Consider the following 21,102-nt stretch of genomic DNA (forward strand, 5'->3'; position numbering starts at 1 on the left):
AAACCAGTGTTTTCTGACAAGTCCAGACAAAATACAGTACTACTCAAAAGTTTGGACACACCTCTACACATAAAAGGAATTTTATGATTTTTTTTATTTTTTTTTTACATTGTAAAATTAAAAATTAATTTAAGACTGTGGATATATCTCGATTTCTGAAAAAGACAAAGTCACAACTTTCTTCTCCAAATAAATAATTATCGAAAGTCAGATCATATGGCCGGTAGTGTCTCCTTTAAGAGCTCCCCAAAGAGAGATTTACCTTGGTTTAAATACTGTCTAGACAGGATATTGGCTACTTTTCATTGCTTACACAACAGATAGGTGTTCAACATTTCATAGGTTACAGATTATTACAAGTAAACAGTCCCCCTTAAGTTAATAAATGTATTAATAAAGTTAAATAAATTGGATTATGTATCTTCATTATGAAAGGAGGAGATTATATAAAAAGGAGACGATTAAACTTAAAATATGTTACCCAGCATTCAGTGTTTGGTTCATAGAGAATTCTTTGTCTTATCGAACAGCCACAGGGTCTAGAGCAATAATTCAGAATAAATCATCCGCTTATACATTTCTGTTACCACAAGATATTAAAGCTATACAGGATCACATGCAGAGTATATAGTACTGATATAAATATCAGTGTCTTCATGAGGTAGAGTCTATAAAGTTTTTTCAGCATCTTTAATGAGTTCCTGGAGGTGCTGAACAATAGCTGAAACTGCTTTTCAGCATAAATGGGTGTCCATTTATTATCAAAAGGTTTTGATACATCAGTGGCTGTTATCCTTGTGTAAGCTGATTTACATGGAAGTACCTGATAAACATACTACACCAATTAGTATGTTCAAATTAGGTTAAAATATTAAACGTCCATTTTCAATTTAATATACTTTTTCAAAATACACATTAAATATACTTTTGCATCAGTACGCAAAGTAGTACATCTACAATATACTTTAAGTGTAATAAAAAAACACATACTCAGTTGGCAGAAGTTAAAAAAGACATTTGCTTATACTTAAACTCTCTCTCTCTCTCTCTCTCTCTTTCTCTCTCTTTCTCTCTGTAGCAAGAAGAGTGTCTTGTAAAGGCAGTGAGCTGGCTTGAGGAGTTTGGACCAACAGGCCTAAGCAGGAGGCTGCTGGACCTTGGCTCAAAGCACATTCGCTACCAAATACTTCAGTTTATTTTCATTGAGTGTAAGTCAGTGCTTAGGTTATCCTGGAAATGCATGCCACTGCAAGATTGAATACTCCTGTCTTGTATGTGCCTTTTTTGTGTACATTGTGTACATGTAATGTGCTAAGTGTTTAGTCTCCAGCCCAGGGTAATCATATTCTCCTCCTTCTCTTCAGATGCTCGTTACATTCAGGTGATGTCATGCAGCAAAAAGAAGATGATCAGGGAACTGTCAGTAGATCCTGATCAGTGGAATTTACAGGTTAGTCCAAGTTAATTAGGGTATAGGTCCATGTATCTTTGGTCAGTTTAGTGGAGAAAAATGACCGTAATATAAGCCGCACTATCAATGAAAGTCTGTTTTCCGGTCTGTTTTCATACATAAGGCACATCGGAATAAAAGGTGCATTTTAAGTGACAATAGTAATAAACAAGGGTGTTCAAAGTCAAAGTCAAAGTGGTTTTTATTGTCATTTCAGCTATATACAGAGTACACAGTGAAACGAAACAACGTTCCTCCAGGGACCATGGTGCACATAAACACAGTGTAGACAGAACAATAGTGCAACAGTACAAAAGTGCAGACAGACAATACAACACAATACAGACAAAGAATAATAAATAACAAGACAGTGTGCAAATTATGCAGTGTGCAAAAAGTGTGCAAAAAAGACCAGTGAGGTAGTAATTACCTCTATTACACAGTGTGCAATAGAGTCCAGTGAGGTAGTAGGGTTTTTAGTGCTTTCCATTTTCTGGGGTAAGTGGGGTAAGAGTGTGTGTGCATGTACAGAAAAAACATCAGTTCAGTCTCTGCAGTTGAGGAGTCTGATGGCTTGGGGGTAGAAGCTGTTGCAGAATCTGGTCACCATGTTGCCATGTCTAATTTAGCAGGTCTCACTGCTGCTGGTGGGGGTGAGTGCTAGGTAAACTAATCTGTAAAAAAAACATCTTTCAAAGTCAAAGGAGTGCTGGATGTTAATCTACACATTTCTCTCCTGAAAACTGTTTATTTGGGTGAGTAAAGCATTTCTATTTATTTACAGTAAGATTAGATTTCCAATATTTTCAACAGCACGGTTAGCAGCAGTGCTAGCTGCGGTTAGCCGTGGTTAGCAGTGCTTAGCGCTAGTAAATGCACCCGACTGCGCTACACTGAGGAACCCTGCGTGTTCCGGTTACCCAGGGTGCTATTAGCTAGCGGTTTGTCCCACGTAGCTTGTTTTAACTATAGTCCAATATAATCATCTATGATTGGCAAATGAGCTAGCGCTGCAGTTAGCGGCTAATGCTAATACTGCTCCAGCCCCGGTACTGAAGAAAACTTCACTGAAACGCTTTCATAACCCTGCACTTTTTACTTTACTGCCCCTTACAACCTGACTGGTAAAATTCATACATGATGCGCACCAAATTATACATTATAAAATCATAAAATTCAAGGATTTTAAGTGCTCCTTATAGTGTGAAATATACGCAATATATTGTCTGTTTTGTCATTGAAACATGGTGGGATGGGTGGGGCTACAGATCATGCTGCAATCAGCCAGCAGAGGCCTTAGACCCGTGGTGATATTTCACTTTGAGAGACGTTCTACTGTCCATGTTTTCTACAGTAGTTGTTAATCATACTAATGGCAACATGAATAATGGTTGATACATCAGTAGTGTATGAGGAAATGACACGGAAATACATATATTGATTTTCGTGTGCCATTTTCTGCACCAGGTGTTATGAGGGTGTGAGACAGCCACGCCTTCGTGCCTCTAAATGAGGCTTACTGTGTTACTTCAGTTAGAAGACAGGAATGCAGTCTACAATGAGTCATTCTCAGGAATGAATGTCCTTTGTGAAGAAAAAACGTGAAATTCAACCTCATTACATTTAAAAATATTACAGGGTCGAGATTCGCCTGATGGCTTTCTATGATTGCATGCACTCTTTCACACGAAGGTGTTTTTGTCAGATTTCTGATTTCTATTTGGCACTATGCCAAATATTTTGTGTGCCAAAAATGTTTTAAGATATTAAGTAGAGGTAGGGTTGAAACTTTGTTGTTGACAAGATTGATCTGAAATTAAAAAGGGAAGATAACCATACCCATATTTAAACCATGTGGTCAAAGCAGAGAAGGAATAAAAAGGAGAAGTACCCATTCAGAATGTGTTCAAAGTTTGTAAGACACTAGAGGGCGTGCTCAAGTGAGTCCACAATGGAATTGGTTGATTTGGAGCATTTCATCTAAATCAACAATCTATTTATTAATGTTTGACCATTTTCATACTGAAAGTACTGTTCCAATTTCCTCATTGCTAAACGATATCAAGTGTTTTAGCATATCAGACTTTTTGAAGCTTTTTTTTAATCTGCCGTTATTTTAAACATGCTCTGGCTATATCAGCTCATCCAGCATGATCTCATCAACCTGTCAGCACACAGCAGCAGCAATACTTTTCTCAAAAATATTTAGCTGAAGAAAAATGCAAATATACATTTTTTTTTTAATATATTGAAGTTTTCCTTCTATTATAGCATGGACTAAAAAATGTCTTTACTTAGCAATAGGCTTAATATGTTGTGTCCCAAAAAATTAAGCTTTTAAGTAGAAATATGGTTTAAACTTTGATCCTGACGTGATTGATCTGAAAGTAAACAATATTTAAATGTATAGAAAAAGGGGAACATAACCTTACCCATACTTAAACCATGTGGTCAAACAGAGGAGGAATAGAAAGGAGAATTACCACTGGAGAATGTGTTGTAAGTTTGTAAGACACTAGAGGGTGCTCCCAAGTGAGCCCAAAATTGAATGATGATTTTGCTTAAATGCTCCATATCAACTAAATCAGTTTATCATACTGAAAAATGTTTCAATTCCTTAACGCATCTTTAAGCATGGCTGACTTTTTAAAAGCGTTTCAGCTCCAGTTATAAGACAGTTATAAGTGCTGATGCTCTGGATGTAATTCCAGCATCAGCTTCACACAGTAGCAGTAATGCTATTGTTCAGAAATGTTTTGCTATAGAAAAATGTAAATATATAGGTCAGTTTTCTTAGTTTTTTTTAATATTATTAAATATATAAATCTATATTAAAAAAATTAAATGAATATCCTGGGCAACTATTCTAACTTTTTTTTTTTTTTTTTTTTTTTTTTTTAAATAGCTCCATTCACACCCATTAAGTGAGGACTCGACTCACTCATAGGCTCCCTCTAGTGATTTTCAGTCATATTTTTCATATAACTAGGGAAATAGGAAGTGGCCAGGCTGCCCTTAAACCAGCTTTGGTCAAAGAGACTCTAATATAACTTCCTGAAAACCAGGTCAGCGAGATAAAACTGTTATTTTACAGTGCAGTGGAATTAAATAAGGTGTACAAATACATTTGAAGGCAATTACTTTAGTACTTTTACACAAGTTGAGGTCTAAAAGGAGATGTTTTACTTTTACTGGAGTTAACTTATAAAAAAAAAGTTAAAGTAACTCAATAATGGAACTAATTATTTTTATATTTAACGCTTTTGATGTGGTAACTTCTTATTTGCTGTGGAAAGTATTTTTGACATTGAAAATGTTGTAAACTGTAATAAAATGACTGGCTGAAGCAATTTGTAATTCAGCCAAATCAGGTGACTTTAAAGGGGGTTGAATCATTTGTAAAGGCACAGTGTGTGTGTGTCTCACTCGACTACATGTGTTTTTTTTTTCAGAAAAGTGAAGAAATGAAGAACAAAGGGAATGAACAGTTCCAGAAGAAAAAGTATGATATGGCTGTGAAGTGGTACACAAAAGCCATTAAATACCAGTAGGTTTTTATGTTTGTTTTTATTTTTAATTTACGATTAAGCTTTGTGTCATTCTAATGATATTTTTATTAATTTAAACATATGCTTTGCTCCAGTACCAACAACCATCTGCTGTATGGAAACAGAGCACTTTGCTTTATACGATGTGAAAAATACCTGTAAGTTTTATATTACTTAAGTTTTTAAAGAGACAAATAATTAATTGTTCTACAAATATTTTTCAGACTTGTGATGTGTGCAGTTACTGAGAATGGTTCTTAAATAAAAAAAAAATGTATATATATATATATTTTTTTTAGGAAAGCCATGGGTGATGGCAAACGAGCTATTATTCTGCAAAAAAACTGGGCAAAGGTACGCTTCTTGCACTGTTTCTACCTGAGCTTCTTGACATTTATTTTCTTTTTTTGTTTCTGGATTTGTAAATTTTTCATTGTATTTCAGGGTCACTATCGCTTCTGCGATGCTTTGTTCTTTCTGGGAGCTAAAGATAAAGCAGTGGAAGCCAATGTTTTAGCTCAGCAGCTGTGCGGTGCTGATCCGGAAGGAATGAGAGATCTTCAACAGCAGTACTTTCGCTTCTTGAATGAGCCTTATGAGGAAAAAGGTAAGAGAAGAGCACAATTTAGGTCATTCTAAACATTTCACAATTTAAGAACAGTTAGACCAAAAATCTATTTCACTTATTTAACTATCCCCTATGTCCTTGATCAGCCAAGACATGATTGGTATCTGAATTAATCAAACACTAAAAACACACTGAGCTGTTTAGGAATCTTAAATAGAATTGCATAGATGGTTTTTGAATCTGTATAACCTGCTGTTTCATCAGTGAATGACATTTTCATGTGTGATGTCACTGACAGGCTCGGGAAGGTGTGGGCCTCATGGAAATTTACTCAGTAAAGAAATTTCATTTGACTAGTGTCATGATTCTGATTCATCATGATGAGGAAGTCAGCTGCAGATCTCATAGCTGCTGCTGTTTTTTTATATATATATAATTAGGTTTGGTCAGACTCTGTGTCCATAGTTTAACAATTGTTCTGGTCTATTTCCTCTGGTACCAGTGTGTTTGTAAACTAGAAATGGTAAGATAAGCTGGACACTAGTCCACCATGACTGGAAGTGCTCTAATATTTAGCATTTTTAATAGCTTTCATATACATGCCAATTTTGTAACGTGTGATGTTCATGGCAGATGCCCTTAAGAGAACAGTTTCTAATCTTGTCTTTCATACAGTATGTCTGTCAGAATAAAATGGATGAAAAATGATTAGTTGGGGATTTTTTGGGAAATTAAATAATATGTACTCCTATGTTGAGTAATGTTTCTTACTGTTAATGATTGTAAAATGTATGTTATTTAGAGAATCACTGCATACAGTATGCCAACAATGCAGGAACTACCATGGCTCCATGAGCTGCAGCTTGTGGCAATTCACCACAGGTATGCAGTACACCTGTCTCACCTGACTGCTGTCTTTGCAAACTCCTCCCGTGAATTGATTTGAGGAGGCGAAAAAGGCCAGGTGGCTTGCTTTTGCTGTTTTTTGCAGGTATAGGTTTGAAAGTTCACATTCATGTCGCATGTTCATGGATCGGATACACGTCTGATTTAGGACCAAATATGAAAGTGGCTCAGATCTCTGATTTTAAAAAATGAATCGAATTTTGCACGTTCACACAGCAATGAGAAAATCAGATCTGAGTCACTTCAGCCTGGTAATGTGAACGTAGCCTCTGTTCTAAAGGGAAGGGTTACACTCGAAAACAAGGGGTAGGGGTACAAAAGAGAAAGGGATTGGGACTTAATTGAAAGCAAATGACTAATCTGGAGAATTGGGAATACTCTAAAACTAATGTAGGTTGCAAAATGTTGCTATATGACAGAATAAAACTAAAACTGAGTGGAAACTAAATAAAACTTGTGTATTTTTTTTACACTTTGTGGAAAAACAAACTTCCACAATTACTGCACTGTAGGGAAAATAAAATTATTACTCTTTTTGAGAAAAGGGCTGTGGTTTACAGGCCTGGGTGCGTTTTCTGCAGCGTCACGGGAGAGAGAGAAAAATCACAATGTAACCAGAAATGGGGAAAAAAATGTTAAAGGGAAAAGAAGAGAGTTCAGTAGGGCTAAAAACAGAAATGAGTAAGTAAAAGTCAGTTGTTTTTGCTAATTATGTTACTATTAAATGTCCTTGACTAGGATATGAAACAGTTATGTTACAATAATATTAATAACTTTAAGGTAAATAGCAATACTGATAAAACTAATACTAATAAATCCCTTATAAACAAAACATTTATAGTTGTTTTGCCATTTGCTTCAAACGTGTGCCAGACATATCTTTTGAGTTAGTTTAAGCTTCTGAAGGGCGGGTTTTAGACTGACTTTGGGCTGGATATTTGTTTGTTGGACCTGGCAACCCTGCCGCCTGGAGGAGACTAGATGGCGGAGTAGCACCGGTGAGTGGTAGGAGTGATTAGGCCGGTAATGTAGTGCGATGTTGATTGGTAACGTTAGATTTAACGTACCGTGGATTAACGTATATTGTTGTGTTGTGCTGTGCTATTTTATGGAACTGAATGCGTAAAAAATACCAAACGTATTTAGTTTTAGAAGTGCTGTAATTTAATCAAACATACTGCACTATGGTGGGATTTAGCTTTGTTACATTACTTTGTGAGTTAGCTAACCTTAGTTAACGTTACACTACTAGCCTCGTGGTAGCAGCTGAGTAGTGGAGTGGAGCAGCTTAGTTAGCTAATTAGCTAAACTAACCCTAATAAACGTTTTAGAAAACTAGTTAACTAACCTAGAAAACTTCCAAACATGTCCTGGCTTATCAAACTCATTTGGGGTAAGGGAAATTTGACCTAGACTGAGCTTTATTAGCTAAATCATTAACTCTAAAGCTGTGTGGATAGGTCGATGTTAAGTGCGCAGTCCGGCCTGAACACAGGTAGCTAATGAAGTCCTTCATTAGCCACAGCTGCATTAATCTCGCAGGTGTGTTCTCTTCTTTCCTTTTCTTTTCAAGATGAAGTAAAACCAAGGAAACCGGAGTCAAAGAAAGCACCTGGTAAAAGGTAGTTAGCTAGTTATCGTTTTCCTCTTTGCCTCGTTTTTGTTTTCTTTTTAAACTGCTTAAACAGAGGCTGTTTGTCTCATGTCCGCTAACTAACTTGTCTTCATTTTTGACTCTCAGGTTTGAAGCAGCATGTGGCATGGAGCCCTCAACTGAACATCTAAATTCTCACAGAGAGCCTGAGCTTGTCTCCTGTACTAAAGAGAATGAGGTGAGGGGAATTACTTGTTAGTGCTTGTGCACGTTTACGTTGTGGTTATCTGGAGTTTCCACCAACTGACCATGTTAACTAGCTTAAAAATCTTAACTACCTTAACTAATTTCAGAAATAAGACAGTTCTGGCCTTCAACTAGATCTTCTCCAGCCATGTCTGTAGTTCAGGGTACCTTTAAAGCGTAGGCTAAACTGTTAGGTCCATTAATAGAAGACTTAGGCCTAGTTCACAAAAACCTGAATCGAGTATTGACTGTCAGAAACTGTAGCATTAGCTAAGAGAGTTACGACCTCTCATTTCTGACCATTTGAAGCAATAAAGAAACCAAACATGCTCTTATTTTACTCATCTAATATTTAATGATTGTTTACTATGAAATAATCACATCATATTCTGTAAGTCAATTCACTGTGTTCCTGTACAGCAGAAAGCAGAAGACAGAAGGGAGGAGGAAGACCCTCCAGGTGAGTCATGATGCCCCCAGTGCTGCACTCAATTCATTTACTAGTTACTTTCTGAATATCAGGGGCTCAGGCTTCCTCATCATCATCATTGTTGTTATTGTGGATGTATTAAACACACCTATCAGTCAAAGAATAGCTGTGTAAAATATAGCATTCTATAGCTTTATACTGTGTGGTATGCTATATTTTATATAGTGGATGTAGTTACATATCTTGAATCAGATTTGTTTTATAGACTTGTGGTAATGCTTGTCATAAAAATATATGCTCAAGCCTGTGCTTTCACTTTCAGCTTAAGGTTTAGACCACACTGAGGTGGTGAAATGAAAGTGGTTGATTTGCCTGTGTTCAGTAGTCCGTGCATAAATGTGGAGAATATGCATTGGGATGTGCATTGTTCTTGCATGGTTTTCTGCTTTTCATGATGAACCCAAGTGCGTCACAGTTTGGGGTGTTTATCCAATACTTTTTTTTAATTTTTAAACTTTTAGGCTAAATTTGAAAATGGACAAATTGGTGTAAAACTTAAATATTTATTTATTTTTAGTACTGTACATGGAAAAATAATCAAGTTCAAAGAAACAATGGTCCATCTTTGCTACAAGAAGCAGAATCTTATGTTAATTATTGTAACATAACGATCTCCACTGATTGTGGAAGCTTCACACTAGAACTCGAGCAGCTTGGACTGTGTACCTCTGCACTCTTTTCCAGACTCTGGTCCTTTGATTTACAAATGAAATGCAAAATTTACTAATCAGTGATGGTTTGGAGAGGTGTTTCTCTACTGTGTTTTATTATCAAGTCCAAACTCAGTGCAGTGTTTTCCCAGAAAATCTTACAGCACTGACATGCTTCCCTCTGCTGACGACTTTTATGAAGATGCAGATTTTATTTTCCAGCAGGACTTGGCACACTGCCCCCACTGCCAAAAGTACCAATTGGGCTTGCATAATATTCAATTTTTTTAGAGACTAATTTTTGGATTTTCATTGGTGGTAAGCCATAATCATTAACAGTTAAAAAAAATAAATGCTTAAAATAGATCACGCTATAATATGAGTTTTACATTTTAAACTGAAATAAAGTAACTTTTCAATTATATCAAAATATTTTGATATGCACTAGTGTGTATATATATACACACTATATATATATATATATATATATATATATATATATATATATATATATATATATATATATATATATATATATATATATTTCTAGTGAGCAAAAAATGGGTTTTGTTCTATTCAAAAATATATATATTTTTCGCAATCAGATTTTAAAAAGTGAATCAATCAAATCAAGTTCAAAAGGGTCATGGAATTTGAGAATAGCAGTTTCCAGGCCTGGGTAAGTTTTGGAAAAATAAAAATACCCAGAGAGCTTTGGAAAAGTCATGAAAACTCTCTACAATGTTTTTTGTTTATTAATGAAAAAAATCTATTTTGAGCTAACAAATAGGTCAGCGCAGAGTTAATTCAGTAATTTAGCCCTACACAATGGAGCTCTCAGGATCTGACTTTCACTTTTTATTATTAAAGCTTGTGTGTCAACATTTTTATCAGATTCAGTTTAGGTCTACTATAATCAATTGTGATTACAGTTTTAGGTGATTTTTGGTTTTTATTGCCCATGCCTGCACTGATGTTTTAAAAATCGTATGGTAAATTTGCCTTGAAGGCATAGAAAAGTCACAAAGAAATCCTGGAAATGTATTGGTTTAATGTGTATGAACCCTGTTCAAAAAGCAAAAAAAAACATGAAATGCTGCAAAATTGAGAAGATTAATGAAATACCCTTTTTTATTCAGTCTCGTAAGTGGAAAACAAATGAATAGGTTTTACACCTTTTTGTTACGAATTTATCTTTAAATGGTCAGAAGTGATAAACGTTGCATTGAGCAACTTCTAGTTAGTTGTCAGTGTTTTGTGCTTAGTTGTATCTGGATTAAGGAATGTCATATGACCGGCAAAGTTAGTGTCTGTTAAAAACAACAAATCTGTTTGAACACGGAGTGAAACACGGAAATAGATCAGCAGATCACACTCGCACTAAACTAGGTAACATTTCAGCTGGAGACGCTGATTATCTGCCCACCGTAAGACTGGGTAAGTCTGAATAACTACTGCGGAATTTCACCAAGACCACGTTTAAAGTACTGTAGAGGTTTCTGTATTAAAATACTGTTTATTTTTATTAGTTTAAAGAGTTAAAATTAAGGAGGATTGCGACATACTGAGTTGAGCGCTGTTTGCGGATGTTGTGTCCTTATTTAAGCTACGTTAGTTAACTCAAGCTAACGTGGGCAGTTAAGTTAAATATTTAATGCGTTTGTTCTGGAATTATCTCTCTTCTAACTAATCTAAATTACGTTTTCTTAGTTTAACAATCTAGCCAGCACGCTGAATTCACAAACCAGCTCCTGTTGAAACCCTCAGACAGAGATATATCACACAGTCATAAACATGAGCACCACAGATCTGATCTGAAATCAGTCCCGTTTGGAGCGAGCAGCTCGGCAGGTCTTACCGGTTCCAACAGAGTTACTGCTACAGAGTTACTGGTGAACTTTTACGAAGGGAGTGGTGTCTCAGAGAAAAATAGTGTGAGAGAGAGACAGACACACACATTCACACACACAAGACACGCGGGTTTGCGAACACAGGACGGGAGTTTACTTCACTCTTCACAACTTCATCTTCAGTTATGTTCAACAGGCTGAACTTTGCTTTTACAGGTAAATCCAGAAGCGGACCGCACGCAGAGGAGAGCTCCAGAGCCTCCCGGGACGCTAAAAGGTAAAGCTAAGCTAAAAAAACTTATAAAGCTATTAAAATTGTAAAGGTGGGTTAATTCCACTGACGGAAAGTAAAAACCCAGTCCAGGATATTGTTCGAGCTGCGTGTTCCAGCGGGCGGTCGGATCAAAATCCTGGAATGAATTTTTACTTTTTGGACCTGGATTTATTCACCGCTGTTCGCGGGTTTGTTAGAGCAGAGCTCTTTAGGTTTGATAGAGTTTTTTTTATTCTCTGTAATGTTAAACTAAAAGCAAAACAATAACTAGAGTCGATTAAAATTGGCGAGTTTGTTATTTTTTTTTAAATATGTAATTATTGTGTTTTGCTGTACATTTGGTCTGTTCTTAGTTTCACTTTTGTTTCATTGCTCGGCTGTTAGGCGCAGACTTGTAATTACTAAGAGGTTTGTGTTTAGATAGTTAACCACTTATTTCAGCCTTATCTCTGTTCTCTGGGGAGAGGAGGAAGTTTCGAGAATTTTCTTAAGATTTAGATTATGTTTCTCTCTGTTATTTTAAAAAATAAGATAAGCAATAGATATCATTTTAAAACTTGCACATTTTAACTAATTAAAAAAACTAGATAACTTATAATAATTATTAATATAAATACAATAGAAGGTAATATTGTTTTTGATAAAAAAAATATTTAAAATAATCAATAACCCTTTATGGCATTGTGTTGCCCTTCTTTGATAATCACATTAATTTAATATATTTATTTTAATGTAAATATGTTGTCACAAGACAAGCCTCTTTTAAATAAATGAGTGGGGAGACTTTGGTTAAACTTTTTACCTGAAGGTGGAGTAATTTTTTTTTTTTTTTTTTTTTTTTTTTTTTAGCAACCAAAGCCACAGGAATATAAATTTCAGTTTAAATTCAGTATATTAAAATATACTGAGATTTTAAATTACTTGTTTTCATTTACCTATTCAAAGTGTCCTCCTGAGGCAACAAATAAAAAACATTATGTAGTCAGACCTCTCTTTAAGCAGTGCTTGTTGTTTTTCTTCAAGAAAAATAAAATAAAGTTCATGCTGCACAGGGTTGATAATTTTAAAAAGTATATAATTGTATCCATTACATTTAGTAGAAATAGAAATTGTACAATTATGTCTTTCTTTCTAATGCATTTTGTATCTGAAAGGAGGGAAGCATACAACTTTTTTTTAGTGTTTTGGGGTTTCGTAGAATTGATATTAACGAGATTGTTGCAAAGTTTCATATTTGGCATATTAAATATTATACAATATGTGAACATTGCCATAAAGACTTTTTTTTAAATGAAGGACTTGTTGGTCTAATTAAAATTATGTATGTGAATTAAAAACTTGAGAAATCTGCATACCACACACAAAAGCTGGCAGTGGGGGAAAGCCCCAAATATTTCTTCCACCTACGCAAAAGTTACTTCCATTCCAAAGATTGTAGCTTGCTAGTCGGATAATGATTACATTTTGTAGATGGTGTGTTAGTCTTACCTAATTGAATAAAAGTGCATCATGCTCCAAAGTAATAAAATAAAGCATGATTACTATTCTGAGTTTCTTGTCTCTGTAGACCTACTTTTAGAGTATTTTATCTTTTTTTTTTTTTTTTTTTTTTATAGTGAAATGCCAGACAGAAAGACCAAGAAAGTCCCGCCAGGCACTCCGGAAAAAACAACTCTAAGGAGTAAACACTCATCTGCACCAGAAAAGGTAGGTGGTTTCATTTAGTAATAATTCAGGATGTGATGCATTTATTGCCCTGAGTATGAGGTTGAAGGACTGTTAGTTTTGTTTAGCTTTAAAACTTGGTGGAATGTTGAATTAGAGTTAAGATTAGATCTAGATTTCAGATATTGAGCTTTCAGATCTTTGCTGTAATTTGTCCTTTTTAGTTCTTGTTCTGAAAGCCTTGCATGTAATGATTCACTATGTACTCCTTGGCTTGGTTTCTGTGTTTTATTGGTTTAATATTTTATGATGTATTCTCTTATCAAAAGCCTCAGCCCAGCAACAGTGGTGCAGGCAGCAAAGAGCAGTTTTGCGCTGCAGTGCAGGATGCTCATACGGCGCTCACTGACCAGCGCTGTCGCAACGCGGAGCAAGCCTTTTCCCTGGCCCTCAACATTCTGGAATCTAGTGGGATTGAGGTATTCATTCTCGCATACCCATCTTCATAATCACTTGCGCACATATTTTTCTGATTATACATAACTAATCAGAGGAAGTTCACTGTTTTGCTTCAAACCTAAAAGGTTATTTCCTGTCTGTGGCTGCAACAACTGGAGCACTGCACGAAGTTGCAAAAAAAAAAAATTACATTACCCTGACTCACACAAGCTAACACATGACTATGATGTAATGTGCTTTGCATCTAAAATATTTGGATAATGCATCTGATGTAGATTCGAAGTAACATCAGCACTTAAACAGTGTTGCCTGTGGTCTCATCTGAAGTTCATTAGAAGTGGAGCAGCTGGTCTCCACCCACATTTTACCCTGCCAGCAGATGATAAACAATGTGCCTACTAAGAATGTTTTGCATTGTTTTACCAGTTGTATACCTGCTGTATTTTTAAACAAATTAATTTGGGTTGTCTTGAGCCCTAATCAGACAGGATTATTTTTTCAGGGGAACGTATGTGAAAAATATTTCACAATCCTACTCTGTGATAAAACTCTTGCATCTGGACTGCAATTGAAAAAACAGTTTTTTTTTTTTTTTTTTTTTTCCCCTTCTCTTTTCTTCTTTCTCTGTCACGACATCGCACTCAGTAGCCCCTCCACTTGTAGCTCCATCCACTTGCTGTTGTGTTTATGTAAAACTCATTGGAAACACGCACCCAAAGTGTAATTACAGTGCGTGATGGTAGACAAATACGGTAGCTATTTTTTTAACCTGAGGTGAAGAAACTCACATATGTGGATACAGACAGGACTAAAATTACTGGACAATCATGGAGTTCAGCGTAAAACAGTAGGTAATTCAGCCTGTAATTTTTTCAGAGGATGTCTGAGAAAAACACATACATGTATGTAAAATCACGGAGGACCCCCCCCCCCCCCCCCCCCCCATAAAAAATGACCCCAGAACCCACTGAGAAACTAATCCAATCCGAATAGGGCTTTTTTTCTAGAAAAAGATGATCTTATTTTAAAAAGGAAAAACGTTGTAACCTCTGGACAATTATTGCAACTTTTACAGGCCTGCCAACATGGACGCATTTTGTGTAATAGGCTTGCTCCACCTCCTAGCACGTTCGTACGATTCCATGTGTTCTAAAGTTCACATATAGTTTGATCTCTATGGCACACTAAGTTGTTTAACCAGTGGTGTATTATCTAAATTGACCTGACCTTTAACATTTGAAGTGAATTATTTTAAATAATGTTTCTGTTTGTTGAATTCCTCAATCTGATTTTTCTTCTTTCATACAGGCTCTTGGCATCACTACACTGGACAGATCCTTGCTTATCTATGGCTGTGCAACAGCATTGGTTGAAATCGGCCAACCTGAGGTAACTGACTGAGTTTACAGCTGTCCTTTAGTTAAAATATATAAACCACCATCATATTATAGTTCACAGTTGAAACTAACAACCTCCAACATTTAATGTAATTTTTATTTATTTATTTATTTATTTATTTATTTTTAAAGGACCTGGCAAAAGCTCGGAGGCAGTTTAAGGAATTAAGCTCGCTAGAGGACCGGAAATTTCAATCATTGGTTCACTATGGAAATGGAAATCTTTATCTAAAAGAGAACAGGTGAGTGCAGACTGCATTGAAAAGTAAGAGTGGAAAACTAAATCTGGTTTTCACAAGTGGGTGGCAGTATTTACACTTATTCTCTTACTAAGTAGCCATTCTCTTCCTTTTCAGGTTTTCTGAAGCTTTAGAAGAATTTTGTGATGCTCTTTTAATGGTGCAGAGGAAGATCACACCTGGAAAACTCACCTGGCCCACTACTAAAGTAACAATTGAAGAGACCAGACCTGAGTATTTAGAGGTAATGTCTTGTGCAGGGAGTTTTCAACTTTCATGTATACGATGGGTCATGTACACATTGCCAAAACCTTTTATCCTTATTTTTTGACTAATGTTTCATTAATTTTGCTATTTTGAAGATAAGGACTTTATTTTGTTACTCATTCAATCCCATGGACAGACACATTGTTAAAAAAAAAAAGAGTTGTCACATGTATAGCACCTTTACTCTCAGGTGAAAGTGTTATGTGTACCTTCACCTATTACAATTCAATGGATTAGTGACAAACAGCCCTTTCAGTGTTTTATGTCTCATACTCACCCTCTCCTCTCTTAGCGCAGACAGGAAAACAGAAAATCATGCCTTCTTGAAAATCTCTACTTGAATGCACGCAAATATAAAAACCGCAGTAGTACCAAGAGGCATTTGGGTGACACAAGCTAAATGTGTTACTGAGCTGTCTTTTGTGGCTTCCTGGTAGATAACTGCACATCAAGATTACAGAAGTGTCATATTTTGCTGGCTGCAGGAATGACAAACATCGCTGCTACTGTCAGCAACTAGAGAGAGGGTCCCCCTTGAGGTGCATTATCTGTGTTGACCTTTAAAGATTTAAAGGAGAACTCCCAGATTGTCGCTGCATTCAGTTCCAAACCAGTTGTTGTCTTGGGGACACAGGTTGGCTCTGGGCCCTAGGCACTTGATTGGTTTGTTTGTCTTGTTGCAGAGGGCCTGATCAGGATGTCAAAAATTATCTATGTCGTATCGTTTTCTTGTAGGAAAGTCAATGACACAATTGGCCATGTTTTTTAATGATGGCTCAAAACTTTTCAGAGACTTCGTCTGTAGCCTACTGAGATGCCTCTTGAATTCTTACGACTATGTTGCAATCTGGGAAACTTGCATCTAAAACAATGCAGAAGTTAATGTTCTGCATTTGTCCACCAGCTATTTTGTATCTGTCAATACCAGCATAAGGAAATAAATAAGCAGCCTTTGTTAAGCAGTTTAAATAAAGTGTGTTACTAATGGCATCGTGGGCTTAGGTCTATCTAGTTTTCACCATCACCCTCCAAAGGATTAGGATTGGGTCACTTATCATTCATTATCAGTTTACAATTACACTTCCCCCTCAGCCAGCCCTATTGTTTATTATTCCACTTACATCCTTCATGTTCTCTACAGGAGCAGCTTCAGACCTCTATTGAGCTCTGCAAATTTCCACCCAAGCCAGATGCAATGTGTCGATATGATAACTGTCGATCCAAGAAGGTGTACTTCACAGACCCAGACTTTAAGGTAAACCCTTAAACTTATGCATTATGGTTACATAAGACACAACAGAGGTCAAAGTTCACATGAATCTGTAGGCAGTAGGATGCTTAAATGAAAAATAAATATACTATGCTGAATTCTAATAAGGGGCTATAAATACCCTCTTTACACCTGATCAGTTCATAATATCTTGAGTATCAGGATTATTTCTGGATAAAGTTAAGCTTGAGAGGGGATGAAGCCAACGTTTTTATTTATTTTTATTTATTTTTACTTTATTGTAAACATCTCGGCAAATAAAATTCTAATTTAGAAATCCTTACAACCAAGCTGAGTATAAAAAGTCATTTTCACTCTTAATGCACCAAAATAAGCACCAGTAAACCATGCAAGCACATTGTCTTCTCTGAGCTGTCTGGCGTTGGAGGAATTACCATAAAAAAGCCATTAACAACCAAAACTCCCTCTTAGTACATCCAGAACACCTGTAATAATTGCTGCACATCATGTAAATTTGTATACATTAATTCCACATTGCAGTTGATTGATTTTAGTCTGGTTAACCAGAGACTCATTTGACTAGTGTGAAGCCACAAGAGCTCAGAGTGCTTGTGCTACCTCTTGTCATTTTAATCAACTTCTGCAACTCTCTTCTGGCTTGTCTTCTGTTGCGAGTCATTAGGCCGGTGCAACAGATTCCGAACGCGTCAGCACGACTGTTCTTCAATCTTCTGAAGTTCATGGCTTCCTGTTGTCGACCGCATCCGATTCAAAACCCTGACGCATGCCTACAAAGCCAAAAACAGACCAGCATCTTCATACTTGATGGCAATGGTCAAAGCCAGATCTGTAATAAGAGCTCTTCAAGCTTTCAGAATGGCTTAGCTGAGTTAGACCCACCATTCTACAAGTCCCACAGAAATCAAACATCGCTACTCTTCTCTGTTCTAAACCACGGTGGTGGAACGAACTTCCAGTGGATTTTAGATCAGCAGTCACTCACTGTCTTCAAACGCCAACTGAAGACTCATCTCTTTAAAGAATTCCTGAACTAACACTTTTCTAAGCATTTATTAAAGCTTAAAACTTTTATTTTTTTATTCTAGTCTCTACAAACTAGCTATGGATATGTTTCAAGTAATCAATAAAGCCCTTTTGTAAGTTGCTCTGAATAAAGTCATCTGCTAAATACCCTAGATGTAAAAGGATACTAGTACATTACATACATGACCTGATGTCTCTGTGTGAACAAATGTTTTGTCCTGAGAGAATTTTTACATTTTAACATTTTAATTTTGCAGGGTTTCATTCGAATTACATGCTGTCAGAGCTGCAACGTGGAGTATCATATCAACTGCTGGAAAAAACTCAAATCTGCATCATTTGCTGATAAAAATGATAAGGTAAGCAAGCAAAGATGGAGTTAAACTAGAGGTGTGCCATATATCATACATGCAATATTATTATTTTTGGATCAATAAAAAAAGTCTGTGATGATAGCACGATTCTGTCTTTAAAAACCTGTTTTGTATAGTTTTTGCTATATATTGTAAAGCTAACTGCAGACTGCTTGTTTGGAGTTTGTATGCATGCATAGTTATTTTATTTTTTTTTATACATTTTTTATTACATTATTTTATTCAAAATTAGCATTTTAGTTTCTGTTTACAAAATAGACCAGTTTTTCTTCACTTTTTTTGGTTCAACAGAATGGTTAAATTTTTTACACTATAAATCTACATTTTTTGTTGTCTTTGCAATAGGATATTTTTAAAATTAATTAAATAACTATTTTATTATTATTTTTTTTTTTTTTTAGTTTTGTCTCAGTATTATCACAAAAAAAAATTAAGGCTCATGTCGCTCACTCTTAAATTTGATTTCAAAGTTTTGAATGTGAATTTTTTTTTTCTCATCTTTTCCCCTTCTAGGACTTTCTTCAGGATTTTTGTTTTACTCCAGACTGTACTGGTAGAATCTGTCACTTTGTAATATTTGGCTCAACTGGACTTATTAAGTGTAAGGTAGGTGATAGACAGAAGCAAAGTCACATAACACATTGCAAGTTACTCCCGAATAATGTTGACCTTTTTCTTCTTGACTACTTCTTTATTTTAGTTTGAATCATCTGTTCCTAAAAGCAAAGCACCTGGGAGATTGAGAGTTAAGCAGAAATGTACAAGGTGAGCTATAAACTATATTCAAGCAGTGAGTCTGCTTGTTAATTATGATAAGCCAACAGTATCTGGAATCTTAAAATGCACATAGAAGAGGAATAATTGCACTTCTTTGGAGTTTTGTATGTATATTTTGATTGTGAAGAACAGGTGTTCAGCTGCGTAGATGTTGGTAATGAGACCCTTTGCTCGTTTGCTCTTTTCAGTCTAAAGAAGTTGAAATCTAAAGAGGATCGAAAGCTGAAAAGGAAACAGCAGAGAGCGGCTGCGGCTGTCGCCAACAGTGAGGCAAACATCTTAACCAGAGAAGAGGGAAGAGACCACCAAAGAGAAGAACAGACAGGTAGAGTTCATCATTATATCTATATCTATAACAGAAACACTAAAAATAAACGTGTGTGTGTGCACCTGTAGGCTTTGGAAGTCATGGCAAACAATAGAGAAGCTATTAACCAATAAGAATCCAGGCCTATTTCTGATGTTTTTTATTTATTATTATTATTATTATTATTATTATTGTGGGAACATGACTAAATATTGTGAGGTTACATTTTTTAAGTAAAATAACACAATGATTGCTTACCTTGTATCTTAACAGTTTGTTCTACAAATTGTATCAGAACTACGTAGATGGTAGGGGTGGGCGATATGGCCCTATAATAATATCACAATATTTTATGGTATTTTCACGATAACGATACTCTTGGCGATATAAATTAATGATTTTTTTTTCAGGAATGCACTACTGCAACAAACTGAATTTTATTTTATTATTGCATACGATTTCTGTCACACCCCTGTCTGAGATATTAAAAATACAAGAATTTGATCAGATTTGTAACAGAAGTCAATGATCCAGAAAGTCATGATACTAATAATACACTCCAAATATCCCCATATATCTAGGATTAAAATAAAATAAATGACACTGGACAGATATAATCTGTCTCTAGTAGATTTATAATGGAAAATGAGAACAGTATATTTTTTCTTTTGCTAAAACAGTAAAAAAAAAAATAGTACCCTGATGTGATCATTAGGGGTGGGTGATATGGCACGATATTTTTAGGGTAAAATATTGTTCACGATATTCAAAAATGTTAGCGATATTATCGCGTACGATACAATATGGCACACCCCTAGTAGATGGAATATAAAACATTTAATTTTAATTGTTAATCTGGTTTGAACACATCGGTAGAAGTGAAAAATACACTTTTGTAAGGAGCAAGTTTTATCTCCAGCACTAACCCAGCGTGCATACATTCTGCAAAAAAGGTCAGATGAACAGCGATGCTCCCAAGATATTCACTATATGTCACTTGGGGACTTGATGAGTTAAAGTGAAGGACACAGTGCTGTAAAGAATTTGATAATGTGGTCATAAAGTGACTGATGACTACTCTTTTTTTGTTTTGTTTTTTCTTTTTATGCTTTAGCATCAACCAAGGAGGATTACACTAAATATGGAGACCGTGTTTTACAACAAATTTATGAAAGGAGAGAACATTTTAATGATGAAATACACAATATTTCTACCATGTTAACGTGTCTGAGATCATGGATGGAGCTGGATGAAGCTAATGGACATGTAAGCATGTTAAAGGATTGTGCAGAGCCTCACGTTTTGAGTGACCTTGTCGACCTGCTACTGAAGAGGAGCAACCGCGTCTGGGCTCGACTTTTTGTTCATAAACTCAGTGGCTGCAGTAACCTCAAACCAAAACTTCACGACTGGGCTCTGCAGCTTGACAGAGCTGGTAAGATCCTTTAAGCATGTGATTCATAAAAAGCAAGTCTTTTGAAATTTTGAAACTTTTGATTTCCGCATTGATTGCTGGTAACATGTAGGCTTATAAAACTTATGTAAGATTGGTGGTTGCACATTTAACCAGCCCCGTGAATCATAATGTTGCAATTGAAGATTTATGTTGTAAGTGTAGGTTTCACGGTCACATAAAGGCACCTAAACCTGGTTACTATGAAATCTGTTCTGAAGAAAAGTTGTTTAGTTGTTAGTGTTTTAAATGTTTTATCCCTATTTGTCTTGGGTAAGAACCAGACCACGTTTTTCATCGCATTCAGGGCATT

General features: G+C 35.7%; 1 protein-coding gene across 6 annotated transcripts in view; it reads left to right on the forward strand.

Moving 5' to 3' along the window:
* The window catches only part of ttc3 (tetratricopeptide repeat domain 3), a 45,851-nt gene that overhangs the window by 6,765 nt on the left and 17,984 nt on the right, over nt 1-21,102 (forward strand). For 3 of the 6 annotated variants that reach the window (XM_022681412.2, XM_022681410.2, XM_007247285.4), the window contains 21 exons: nt 1,079-1,208; nt 1,365-1,450; nt 4,903-4,997; nt 5,094-5,156; nt 5,298-5,352; nt 5,443-5,605; nt 8,046-8,094; nt 8,214-8,304; nt 8,733-8,772; nt 11,519-11,579; nt 13,193-13,283; nt 13,571-13,720; nt 15,009-15,089; nt 15,230-15,339; nt 15,454-15,580; nt 16,745-16,858; nt 18,136-18,237; nt 18,766-18,858; nt 18,953-19,017; nt 19,218-19,354; nt 20,451-20,771. In XM_022681412.2, coding sequence (XP_022537133.2) covers nt 1,079-1,208; nt 1,365-1,450; nt 4,903-4,997; nt 5,094-5,156; nt 5,298-5,352; nt 5,443-5,605; nt 8,046-8,094; nt 8,214-8,304; nt 8,733-8,772; nt 11,519-11,579; nt 13,193-13,283; nt 13,571-13,720; nt 15,009-15,089; nt 15,230-15,339; nt 15,454-15,580; nt 16,745-16,858; nt 18,136-18,237; nt 18,766-18,858; nt 18,953-19,017; nt 19,218-19,354; nt 20,451-20,771 — 2,224 coding nt within the window. Of the gene's footprint in view, nt 1-1,078; nt 1,209-1,364; nt 1,451-4,902; nt 4,998-5,093; nt 5,157-5,297; nt 5,353-5,442; nt 5,606-7,540; nt 7,866-8,045; nt 8,095-8,213; nt 8,305-8,732; nt 8,773-11,518; nt 11,580-13,192; nt 13,284-13,570; nt 13,721-15,008; nt 15,090-15,229; nt 15,340-15,453; nt 15,581-16,744; nt 16,859-18,135; nt 18,238-18,765; nt 18,859-18,952; nt 19,018-19,217; nt 19,355-20,450; nt 20,772-21,102 lie in introns of those variants that run through there. The other 3 variants (XM_022681411.2, XM_007247286.4, XM_022681413.2) reach the window with 2 other exon arrangements.

Source organism: Astyanax mexicanus, chromosome 20, assembly GCF_023375975.1.
Source record: "Astyanax mexicanus isolate ESR-SI-001 chromosome 20, AstMex3_surface, whole genome shotgun sequence".
In the NCBI taxonomy this organism is placed as follows: domain Eukaryota; kingdom Metazoa; phylum Chordata; class Actinopteri; order Characiformes; family Acestrorhamphidae; genus Astyanax; species Astyanax mexicanus.